At 37.5% G+C, this 13109-nt stretch overlaps 1 protein-coding gene across 5 annotated transcripts in view; it reads left to right on the top strand.

The window, feature by feature from the left end:
- Positions 1 to 13109, top strand: part of LOC110216977 (uncharacterized) — a 56102-nt gene that overhangs the window by 19819 nt on the left and 23174 nt on the right. For all 5 annotated transcript variants that reach the window (XR_013485385.1, XR_013485386.1, XR_013485388.1 and 2 more), the window contains 7 exons: positions 264 to 482; positions 1513 to 1540; positions 1887 to 3274; positions 5869 to 5929; positions 7411 to 7935; positions 10745 to 10881; positions 12661 to 12832. Coding sequence is in view for 1 of the 5 variants with exons in the window: in XM_078151307.1 (XP_078007433.1) it covers positions 264 to 482; positions 1513 to 1540; positions 1887 to 3274; positions 5869 to 5929; positions 7411 to 7935; positions 10745 to 10881; positions 12661 to 12832 (2530 nt within the window). In the remaining 4 variants the exon portion in view is untranslated. The remainder of the gene's footprint in view (positions 1 to 263; positions 483 to 1512; positions 1541 to 1886; positions 3275 to 5868; positions 5930 to 7410; positions 7936 to 10744; positions 10882 to 12660; positions 12833 to 13109) is intronic.

Below are 13109 nucleotides of genomic sequence, written 5' to 3' on the forward strand. Positions count from 1 at the left end.
TCTTTCAAGCCTATCAATCCCTTGTGACTTCATTTAAATGTATTGAGTCAGGAGGAAGGGAGAAATTGCCAAAGTGCACCCTATGTGCTTTATCCTATTTCCCATACAAATCTTTGCCCCAGCTTCTGTTGCTTCCCACCAAAGAACAGACACTTTTATGGAGACAGACAGGCTATATATTTGTAATTATACTTGCATTGTAATTATAATTATAATTTTAATTGTATTTATATTTTAACTTTCATGATTATTATGTATTTCAGCGGATCATTCACCAGGTGGTCTGGAGCTGCTTGAACAATTTCCTTGGCTCTTTTCTGGAATCCATCTCCTTTCCCATGTTAGACCTGCAGATTCCTGGAAATTTCAACTCCTTGCACATTATGTTGGAAGAGATCAATTACTTCTTAAAACAAAAACCCAATACGTGGATGAAACTAGTACAGATAATTCAGCCACTAAGAGTAGCCACTCCTCAGAAGGTAAAGTTTCAGTGAATCCAACATCAAGCATCATGGACAGAGGTACCTTAGACAAAAGTGTGAATCTTCCCTCTTGCCTTCCTGGCTTTAGTATGCTTCTGATACCACCACTGCTCTGATTCTAGTGTCCTCAGCTGCTTGCTGCCTGGAGCCCCAGCATTTCATTGCCATATTCTAGTTATTGTTCCCTGAATTGTGCCCCTTGCTCCAAAGCTATGCCGTCAAACTTTCATTTCCCCAAGGGCAGCTACTCTCACTTAGCTTTCTAGGGTGATTCAACCTGGTAAAATAAATTCACACTGAAGTGGGAGTAACTGATTACCTAGATCAGTGGCAGGGAACCTACAGCCTCAAGGCCACATGTGGCCCTCTAGGTCCTCAAGTGCAGCTCTTTGACTGAATCCAAACTTCACAGAACAAATCCCTTTAATAAAAGGATTTGCTCTGTAAAACTTGGACTCATTTAAAAGGCTGCCACCCAAAGACCTAGAAGGTGACAGGTAACCTCAAGGCTGCAGGTTGCCCCCTCCTGCCTAGATTAATATATTACTTCTCTTAGGCAGATTTGCACTTTAATAGAAAAACTAATTAATCCAAATTATTAGATCTCTAGTGGTAGAATTAAGGAAGGTATTTTGGGGACAGATGGTTTTCTTCTATCAAATTATAGCAGATTGCTGGTTTGAGGTGGGCCAGAGACAGCTGAGGTTTTAAGCAGGAGTCCTTCCCCACAGAAACAATAATGAAGGGAAAGTCAATGACACTAGATGCACAGTTTTGTCATCTGTTCAGATTATTGATTTGTAATTATAGGTCTAATGCCCAGGTGCTTTCAAGGACTAATATGAGAATATATAGGCTGTTCAGTTCTTTAGAGATTAACACAGCCAAATCCAGAGACTCTTAGACCCTTCTAGAAAAGATATACAAAGTTGCAGTGCTTCAATGTTTATAAGTGGCATGGTTTCTTTGTTTACTTGAACTTGATTTGTTTTAAATATGTCAGGGTTCTTTCATCTTTCCCTTTCAGGTGATTGAATATTTCAAGACCCCTCTTGGTAAGTACACTGTCTGGGAATATCATAGAGTTGACATTACTCAGCTTTCCAGAGACTTCGAGCATCTTCTCATTCACAAACATTTCCGTTCTTCAAAATTTTCATCTAATCTCACATGTTTATCAATGTAGTGATTCATAGCCTACTTCCTCATACTCTCAAGGGCATTAGGCTAAAAGACACATAAATCTGTGTACCTGTTGCAGTTATGATATACTTTATGCTTTACTTCTCAACTCCTACCTTTACCCCAGCCTAGTCACTAAGACAAGAGAAAGAAGGGATACAATGAATTCAAATTATTTTGTATTATTATATTGGTCAACTGTGTTCTCCTTTCTTCTAGAAGCCATCAGTCTCTGTCAGAAAGAGGACCGAGCTTTCATCCAGTACCTTAATGACTTCCCAGCTGTTTTCCGAGAATTTGAAGATGATTTAAGGAAGATAGGCTGTGTTTTCCAAACTTGTGCCTCTTTGGGAGTGCTTAAATTTATAGCAGAAGGAGAACACTTAGATCCATCTAGCTGGGAGAAAGCTGTGGAAGATGCTTTTCAGAAAAATAAGAAGAGATATGCTGTTCACTATGAGTCCAACTCAGATATTCTAAATGTTCTGAAGAAGCAACAATCACTAGTGAAGTCTTTTACAACCATACGAGAATATGAAGGCCCTTGCTTTGTAGGTCCAACTGAGAAAATGAAGATGTTTGTACAGTGTCTTCAGGAAATGGCTTTCGATGAAAAGTCGGTGTGTGTGAAACATCCCATTCTCCATCTGCCTAGATATATGGTGGTCAAAAACACAATAAGCAAATTGCTCCTTCTTCCTCACTCTCCCGTAACTATAACCTTGGAGGAAGATCCTTTAGGGATGATTACTTTCCAGGGACCCCGACAGGATGTGATTGAGGTGGAGAGGCAGTTTTATAGTCTGCTGAGTGGTTTTAAGGATTGGCCAATCTCACTTTCCCCATTTCAAGTGCAATTTATCCAGAGCCTCCAGGAAGAACTCTTTAATGAAAATTTTTTCCTTGCCAGAGATATTTCGGCAGTACTGAACACTTCTGATGGAGTTATGATTTTGGGGCTTGACTTTGGAGAATTGGTACAAGCAGAAGAATTACTGAAGACCCTGGTTTATGAAAGGAAGATTGATATAAGGGAAGAGGTCCAGTGGGCAGCCAATAGTCTGGAATGGGAAGCTCTACTTACAGCACTAAATAGTGAAAAGAAAGTCACTTTCTATAGTGTCAAATCTCTGCAAGATATCTTGACTTCAGTGGTCATAGTGGGCAGTAGGGTTGAAGTAGCTGAGGCAGAGCTCAATATTCAGGAATATTTGATGAGTTATTCAATAATTGAAGATAGAATTATTTCCCCCCGACCGGAGCTGGCTGAAGCCAGAGAAAACCTACTTCGGATAATGAACTGGGGAGACTTAAAGGTGAATATTTGGATTCAGACCAACCATTCTACTTTAACCTTGAAATTAAAAGGACTGAGAAGACATGTAAAAGAGGCCAGAGGAGTTGTTCAAACTGATCTAGATTCATTGACTGTGAGAAGCATCCCCATAAGGCACAGAGGAGTACAACAATATCTTTTGGGGATTGGAGGTACAGTTCTTCTCACATTTGCTGAAGAACTCCAATGTTTGGTGAAGATGCAAGTACCAGAGAAAACTACAAATGCTTTGCTCTCCGAGGTTTCAGCCTGTAGGGCAGAAAGTGAACTGGTAAGAGTCATCAATTCTTAATTAAAATTACAGCAGTGAAAGGGAACTTGAGGAGTCTTCCCCCTCTCCCCTTATTCTAAGACTAGAAAAATGCCTCTTCTATTCTCAGAGGACTTTAAAGTAAGAACCCAGCCTTGCTTATGCTCTTTTTGGTGTTCACTCATTAATTAAATATTTGTTAAGTGCATTGTACATATAACACTGTGCTGAACAATGGAGGAAGTTCAAATTTGGTCCTTCCCCTCAAGGAGTTTATAATCTAGTAGGATGTATACATATAAAGGCATCTCAGAGATATTGCAGGTTCAGTCTCAAACCATGGGAATAAAGTAAACATTGCAAAAAAGCAAGTTGCCTGAATTTTTTGGTTTCCCTGTGCATAGAAAAGTTATGCTTATACCGTACTCTAGTTTATTAAGTGTGCAATAGTGTTATGTCTAAAAAATGTACATACCTTAATTTTAAAATATTTTATTGTTAAAAAATGCTGGCCAGCATCTGGGCCTTCAGTGAGTCATAATCTTTTTGCTGGTGGAGAGTCTTGTCTCAATGCTGATGGCTGCTGATTGATCAGGGTGGTGGTTGTGGCTGTGGCAATTTCTTAAAATAAGACAACAGTAAAATTAGTCACATCGTGAGTCTTCCTTTTTTTACTCGAACACTTAAAGGCCATTGTAGGGTTTTTAATTGTCCTAATTTCAATTTTGTTGTATCTCAAGGTATAGAGAGGCCCAAGGAGAGGGAGAGAGACAGAGAACAGCCAGTCAATGGAGTAGTCAGAACATACACAACATTTATTGGTTAAGTTCGCCCATCTTATATGGGCATGGTTTGTGGTACCCCAATTCAATAGTAACATCAAAGATCAGAGATCACCACAATAGATGTAATAATAATGAAAAAATTTGAAATATTGAGAATTACCAAAATGTGATACAGAGATAAGATGTGAGCACATGCTGTTGGAAAAATGGCCTCGCTACACTTGCAGTATTGCCACAAACCTTCAATTTGTAAAAAATGCAATATCTGCAGAGCACAATAAAGCACAATAAAACAAGGTATGACTGTATATAAATAAATATTACACAATGTTGGTGTTTAATAACTTTTAATATTGAAGTATTGGGAAGCAAGTTAGATTAGATGATTCCTAAAGTTCCTTTTAACTCTAAGATTCTATGACCAAGTCCTACATTATTCCAAAATGTCCTGGATTTTGAGTTCTTGTCCCACTTGACAACATACTGGGAAATAACCCTCACTGACCCATTTTAGCTCCCACTGGCTTTTGCAATCTTCCTTTTTTCACTCTAACTTTTCTCATCTGTGCTTGGGATGAATTTTCCCATATTTGAGCAAATTTCTATGCATAGATCTATATCCATCACTTATTCATTTCATAAAATCCATTAGGATCACTCCTTGTGTTCCATATTAATCTGACTTGCAGTCAGTATAAAAAAATCTTTCTGAGGTCTAACCACCATCTCACTTGTGGCATTTTTGGTCCATTTATTTGTACTCTTTTTAGTAAACACTGACTAGTATCTTCTACATAATAATTCTTTGCATATTTGGATATCATTTAGTGGTTCTACCAGATGAGTCCAGAATTTCAAGACACGAGGACAGAGTCTCGTAATCAGCTGACTAACAATGGGATTTATTTTTAGCACATTTTAAATCTTGCTACTTTGTTAAAGCTTTTGTTTCAAATAATTTTTAAAATTTCAATCACTGAGGTTTTTTAAATAGGCAATCATATTATTTGGCACCATAATTTTGCTTCCTATTTATCAGTTTATTCCCTTGATTTTATTTTCTTATCTAATTGCTATAGCTAGCATTTCTAGCTCTATGTCAAACAATGGTGGAGACACTGGACACCTTTGCCTTACTCTTGATCTTATTGGTAAATATTCTAATATCTCTCCAATTATGTTTTAAGTAGATATGTTTTACCATGATAACTGACAGTTAACAAACCAATTTAGTGGATAGTGTCCTGGGCTTCAATCTTAATTCTGGTTCTAGGAAGCAAAGTAGTAAGTGAAATAATCGGGGGCCACCAACCCTCTCCAAACTTGTAAAGTTTGATTGTGAATGTCATGGTAGTTAGGATGAATAATGTTTTTTAAATGGTAGGTAGACTAGGGAAGTGGGACTCTACAAATAAACTAATCTGGGTAAGTGGAACCTAACTACCTCTGAATATACTAATTATCACCAAATAGAGATGAACACAGAGGTTAGCAGCACTTAAGGATTGCTCTTAATGGATTCATCAGTAATTCAGTCAGTAATTTTGTGTCCCTATTCCCCATCTTTCCTCTGGGGGAAGGATTCCAGTCTAACTAGACTGCATCATTGGTCAAATATCAGTGTTCTCTTCAAGCCTTTTAGTCCAATTAGTTTCTTGTTTTTTAGATTAGAAAAAAACTTTCTAAATGAGAAATGGAATAATAGTTTATAAGCTTCTGAAACTCAGCATCATGTAAAGTAGTCAAAAGAAAGATCTTCTCCAAGTCTTCCGGGGAATGTCATGTTTTGCTAATGTATTTAGTAGGTTTCTTCCTCTTTCTTCCTCTTAGACATCTGTCCATGAGCTCCTGAAGGTTCTCAGAAGATACAGAAATGAGCATTTTACTTTTGGTAAGGGTGAGGAGATGTTGTCCTGTTCTCTGGGATCCCTATTAAATAGCTGAATTATTTTTCTTTCATCTCCAGATGCATGGGAATTTGGGGGCATCATTCCACTTGGAGATAATCGTGCTCCAGCTAGAAGTATCCTCTTCCCAGTTATTGACAAAATGGCAAAGGAGACATAAGCAGCAATCTAAAGATACTGTAGTGCCTATGGTTGCTCAGCATTTTCAGAGCAATGGTACACATTATCTTCTGAATACTGTTCTGTGCCTTCTTTTAGCATTGAAAATGTCAAAGGGACCAATGTGTAGGAGGAGAAAGGGAAGAAGGAAGAGGAGGAGGATCACTATTACTAGTTGGCTGAGCTATCAATCAGCATCAAGCCAGTCAGATACAACAACTAGCTAAGGAAGAGAATAGGCATTCATATAGCGCTTACTATGGGCCAAGCACTGTTCTAAGTGCTTTTATAAATATTGTTTCATTTGATCCTCTCAACAACCCTGTAAGGTAAGTGCTATTGTTATCCCCATTTTACAGTTGAAGTTAAAGAGTTGCCCAGGGTCACACATCTAGTAAGTATCTGAAGTTGGATTTGAATTCTGGCTTTTCTGAATCCCATTCCTGCAATCTATCCATTGTATCACCAAGTGCCTCTAATTAAACCATTGATAACTAGCCATACACTAATTGAAACTCAGTCAGCCAATGATATTGGTGAAAATAGAGAGTAGTAGTTTCCTCTAAATTAAACTTCATATTTTTATCACTGTAGGTTAGATTTGTAAAAGGATCTTAGCGTTATATAGTTCAACTCCTACTTCCTCAGCTATTCCTAAGGTTTGATGAGTATATGGAAATTCATGCATATAACACTTCTGTGTATGAAAATTTCTGTATGTAATAAGTTTCTGAATAAGTGGAAATTCCATCTTGTCGTCTTAAAAATTAAAAAAAAAAATTCTGACCTTGTCATCCTTCCACAGTTTGTTCTCTATTCATTTAATTTTTTTAAATAGTAGTTGAAAGTTGGGGACTTCCACAAGTCATCTTGTCTTGGGTCCGCAAGCTAAGTGGGTTGCCATTAACAGCATTAAGAATGTTTATGGGTACTATTAGAAGCTCAATATATGAAGAGAAGAGGAGAGAGAGAGATCAATCTGATCAATGTAGTCTTTTAACTCTCCTTTGCAAACATGTTTCTGAAATCTTAGTCCTTTGCTAGAGTTCTAGTATAATTCATTATTTTCCTGATAGCAATTAAATTAGAAAATAGTTGCTCCCATTTTCTACACGCTAGTCCTTCAGAAACTGAAGGCAATTATTCAGCCTTTTTTCAGAGTAAGTAATTTCAATTCTTCTGACCTTTCCTTATATATCCCATTATTCTAGGCCCTTCATAGGCAGCATGGGGTCAGAATGGGTCAGGTTTTGCTTTGTTCAAGAATCTGGGATATTTGACTCATTACAAATCTCTTATCTCTCAGGTGACTCTCCACTAGGACTGGTTCAGGTATTAGGTCGGGAAGTGAATTTAGCCAAATTTCAAGAAGCTTTTGAGGACTTTATGAATGGGTTTTACAGTGAAACATTCAACAGTGATAAAATAGTCACTTTCAGTGAAGACTGTCTTCAAGAGGTCTTGGATCAAGGGTACTATTTCCCTCTCAATCTGCATCGTCATGGGAACCTCTTAAAGATCCAGGGCTTTCAAGAAGATGTGAAGAAAGCTGCCACTGCTGTCCAAACTGTCATCCAGGAAGCTCAGGACACAGATAGAGCAGAAGACATGAAATCAGTGGTTCAGTGGAAGTATGATATTGGGAACACAGGTCTTTCTCCATTTGACAAAACCATAAACCTAAAATTGGAAACAGCATATAGGAAGGAAGAAGAGAACATTGAAATCATCTTGGATTCTAGAAGAACCCAGGTCAACTTGAAGAAGAGGGAGGGTTTGGTGCCAGACACAGGGACAATCTTTAAAATAAAGCGGGAAATCTACATATGGGGTGAGTTCTCCCTTCCCTTTAATTTTCATTTCTCACTTATTGGGGGTTTACTTGGCTTTATCTTTTTTCATTAAGCTCTCATTCCTTCACAGATTCATCCTCAATAATTTCTCTTAAATAGGAGTGAGAGGTGGTCATTGATATAAGTTATTGATATGAATCTTGGATGATGTTTATGGAACTTAGAAAATTGGAAATTTGAGGTGGTAGTCCTTACCTTGTCCTGAACTATTTTTTCACTGGGGTGCCCTATCTAGTCAATTTCTTAGTTGCTGATAATGGGAGAAACATAAATATTTGAAACCCACTGTTAATCCAAAAGGCACTTTTAAAAAAAAATTTTTTTGCTAGGCAATGGGGTTAAGTGACTTGCCCAGGGTCACACAGCTAGTAAGTGTTATGTATCTGAGGCCGGATTTGAACTCAGGTCCTCCTGACTTCAGGGCCGGTGCTCTATTCACTGCGCCATCTAGCTGCCCCCCCAAAAGGCACTTTAGCCAATCATTCTAACCTGTATTTTATTTTTACTAATACATTGAATTTGAACACTCAAATATCTAAATGACACCACTCCCAGGACATTCTCTGAAATGTTAAATAAAATTGTAACTAATAATACCATAGATTTCTACACTTGTAGTTTACCAATTGCTAACAGACAGGAAGGCCATGTTAATAATTTTTACCCTTTTCTCACACTTAATTTTTTTCATCAGAGCTCTGAACAAAGGTGTCTAATGTGCTTTTCATTTCCCCTTTCTCAGGATTCAGTTAACTGGCTGAAAAAAGAACAATTTAAAAGATACTCTAGCCTTTAAGTTGTTAAGAGTTCAAAAATAAATGTAGCCACTCAATTCAACAAACATTTATTAACTGCTTACTATATATAGGGCCAAACAGGGCCACACTGCTTCCCTAAAACTCAGAAGGAAATAAAACTCTTCTAAGTAATAAAGAAAAGCAGATGAATATCTTGAAGCCAAATGTGAGGATAAACTATTCTGTATATTTGTTTCATTCCCTTCTTTAATATAGGAATATGTAGCTCCAATAACAAAACATTCTGTCCTTGGATCCTAGGAACAAAATGGCGGCTGACCATTTCTAGAAAATTCTCAATATTTAATTCAACAAACATTTATTAGGCACATAAGGTGTGTAGAATGCAGTGCTAAGTGCTGGGGGAAATGTAATTAGCATATTCAAGTAGGGAAATGTGACATATGCATCTCTCTCTCTCTGTCCCTCTCTCCATATGTGTGCGTGTGTGTGTGTGTATATATATATATATACACATACATATATATACATACATACATATATACATACATACATATATATACATATATACATATATATACACACACACACACACACACACACACACACACACACACACCCACACCCCAATGGGCACTGATGAGCAAGGTTAGGCACTGATCATGTGGTTAGGTTGCTATGGATGAGCTAGTCCAAGGCACATGAGCAATCAATATTCTCTTTCTTCTCAGATATTAGTGATTTTGAAGTATGATAGGAAAGCCCTGTGTCATATTCCTTGAAAAGGTGACTTTTATTTCTCAACTATATACGCTTCTGACTTCTTGTCTCCTTCCCACACCTCCCCTCCCTAAAAAAAACTCTAAACAACCCAACAACAGAACAAAACAAAAAACAAAACTATTTTACAGTACCTTAGTCTTGAATTTGGGCAGCTAGGTGATACAGTGGATAGAGTGGCAGGACTGAAGTCAAGAAGACACATCTTTCTGGGTTCAAATTTGACCTCAGACACTTACTAGCTGGGTGACCCTGAACAAGTCACTTAACCCTGTTTGCCTGAGTTTCTCATCTATAAAATGAGCTGGAGGAGGAAATGGCAAACCACTCTGGTAACTTTGCCAAGAAAACCCCGAGTGGGGGCCACAAAGAGTCAGATACACTGAAATGACTGAACAACAACAAATGGTCTTGGATGCTATTATAAAGGTTTGTGAAAGTCCAATACCAGTCTCTCTCCTTACCTTCCTTCTCTGTTCCAGCCTCCCGGTTCAGTTCAATTGAACCAAATGTTTATCTAGTAAAGGGGAAATTCCTTTTTGGTCTTATCTATATCTGAATATTAAATTAAATACAACAAGCAATTCCAGTGCTTATTGGCCAACAGTTTTGTTTTTTAAATCACATTTAACAGCTTAGAAGTAAAAATAAAAGTCATTTAGGAAAATGACTAAAGTTTTCTGAGTCCTTCCCTTTGTTCCCTGATTCTCCAGTCTTTCAAATAGCCTGGTAGGGATGAAGTGAGTTTATAACCCACCATACATTTGGCACCCCTCCTGGACAGTGGGAAAGAGAAGAAAGAAAAGGATGTTATAGTCTTTCTCCCTTATCATCCCAGGGTCACCCTGCAGGATCATCATGGCTATTCATTCTGGTTCAATCCCTGCCTGCTTGAAACAGCTCTTCCTGGCAGTTGCTTCTGATGGGTCCTCCGTGAGGTCTCATAAGGGCCATCACCCTTGCATCTTCATAATTGCGATGGTTTCCTGCTTCTTCTCACCCCTTCAAACTTAAGATTGGGGTCAATATTCATGTAGGAGTTGGGAATCTGGGTAATTAGTCCCATCAGCCGAGTATTTCTGCTTCCTGTGGGTATTGTCAAGGTTAGACTACATATACAGAAAACTACAATACAAAATAGTACATAAATGCATTAGAAAAGAAAAAATAAAGCATCCCAATATAAGAAATAGGAAAGCTCACAAATTTCACGTAAGATTCTAAAGATACTTCCAATTTTTTGTAATAGACATGAATATCCCTGAAATTTGGGAACCGATGGATGATAACCCAGTGAAGATTGTGAAACTCTCACCAAATCTAGTGGAGTACCAGAGAGTAGCCAGGAAGTTCAATCACTCCATGGACAGGAGTGCCATCCATAAGGTGAATTATGTTTAACAAATAAGTGATTATGCTCATTAACTCAATGTACAAGGAAACACTGTTGAATATAACATTATTACAATCTTATATATATGTTATAAAGACTATTATCCCTAAAAAAAATTCTTTGTTGTCTCCTCACATTTATTATTATCTCCCTTCTCTCTTTTTCTCACTACTTTCTTTCTCCTAAACTGGTTGTGAGTAATCTTTAAGATAATATGTCTGGGTTTAGACTGTAGCTGGAAGGGATCTTAGACATCATCTAATCCAAATGTTTTATTTAACAAATGGAGAAACTGAGGCCCTGAGAGAGGAAACAACTTGCTCAGCATCACATAGCTAATAGAACCAGGTCTAGAACCCAGGTCTTCTGACTCCTTAGTCCAATGCCTGCTGTTTCCACTACACCATATTCATGTATGAAATAACCAAAAGTTAGAAAAAAAGATAATGTGAAATTTAACCTCCCATTCCCAATCTCTCATTTCACAAGGTTCAAAAGACTTTTTAAAGGAAGGAGAGATGCTCGAGCTTCCTAGCTCTAGAAGTAGACATGGGAACTTATAGTGGTCTACATTGGGAATTACTTACTCATTCAGTTAAATCTCATTTGGGAAAATGTGCATACCCTTTGACACAGCAATAGCACTTTTAGGGCTATATCCAGAGAGATCATACAAATGGGAAAAGGACCCACATGCACAAAAATATTCATAGCATTCATAGCAGCTCTTTTTGTGTGGCAAAGAATTGGAAATTGAGAGGATGCCCATCAATTGGGGAATGGCTGAGCAAGTTGTGATATATGAATATAATGGAATACTGTTATGCTATAAGAAATGATAAACAGGCTGACTTCAGAAAAGCCTGGAAAGACTTGTATGGTCTGATGCTGGTGAAGTGAGCAGAACCAAGGAACGTATACAATAACAGCCACATTGTGCGATGACTAAAATTGTTAAACTTAACCCTTCTCAGCAATACAAGGATTAAGACATCCCCAGAGGCCTCATGTTGGAAAATGTTATCCACATCCAAAGAAAGAACTATGGAAGTTGAATTGCTATCTTTTTTTCCCTCTTCTGTTGAGTTTTGTTTCCTCTTTCTGATGGTTCCTCCTATTGGTTTTAATTTTTACTTACAACTTCACTAACAAGAAAATATGTTTAATAGGAATGTAAATGTATAGCCTATATCAGATTGTGCACTGTCTTGGGGAGGGTGGTGGGGAGGAAGGGGTAGAAAAATTTTAAACTCAAAAGCATATGGAAGAGATTGTTGATAAATCAAAATAAATTAATAAAATAAATCAAATAAACTCTGAAAAAAAATCTCATTTGGAAATGTAGGTGTTATGAAAACAAAATATGCCTAGAAAAATATATTAATCTCAAACCAAAATTTTAAAAACAAAAGATTAAAAAAAAAATTTGTTTTCACATGCAACTGGGAAATAAGATGTACAGGAAATGGGGTGTAGAAATCTATCCTGCCCTATAGGAAAATTGAAGGGGAAGGGAATAAGAGAAGTGGGGGGAGAGATAGAAGGGAGGGCAGATTAGGGGTATTCAGAATGCATGCCATTTTGGGGTGGGTGGAGGGATGAGATGGGGAGAAAATTTAGAGCTCAAAATCTTTTGGAAGTGAATGTTGAAAGCTAAAAATAAATGAGTTAATTTTAAAAAAAGATAAATGGAAAATTATATATATATATATATATATGTTAATCTCATTTGAATGATAATTAGGCCCTCTCTCTTTGATTTTGATATTTAGATAGAAAGAATACAAAACCCATATCTCTGGACCTCTTACATTTACAAGCGGAACTGGATGGAGAAAAAGAATCCCCCAGGAGTGAGGAATGAGAACTTCCTTTTCCATGGAACACCAGCACAGAACTGCTCATCCATCATTGAAAATGGGCTAAAAAGCACCTGTAGGCAAAGTGAGTATGCCACAACTGAGAGAGAGTAGGGCTTAATGCTGCTGAAATTCAGGTTTATTTTTCCTGAGTTCTGGGCTGACTTGATTACACCTGTCGCCTGGTAGTTTAGGTGTGATAATGGAACAAAATGAAATACTTGTAGGTCATTCAAAGGAAAGTTACTTAGCAAGCAGAGAGAAGGATATTCAATAAAGATGGGCACTGAGGATACTTCTCGTTGATTCAGCTGAGCAAGTCTCCCTTGCCTGAGTTATCCCTAGTGATCCACCAGGCAAGC

Source organism: Phascolarctos cinereus, unplaced genomic scaffold (genome assembly GCF_003287225.1).
Source record: "Phascolarctos cinereus isolate Bilbo 61053 unplaced genomic scaffold, phaCin_HiC Scaffold_3;HRSCAF=262, whole genome shotgun sequence".
In the NCBI taxonomy this organism is placed as follows: Eukaryota; Metazoa; Chordata; class Mammalia; order Diprotodontia; family Phascolarctidae; genus Phascolarctos; species Phascolarctos cinereus.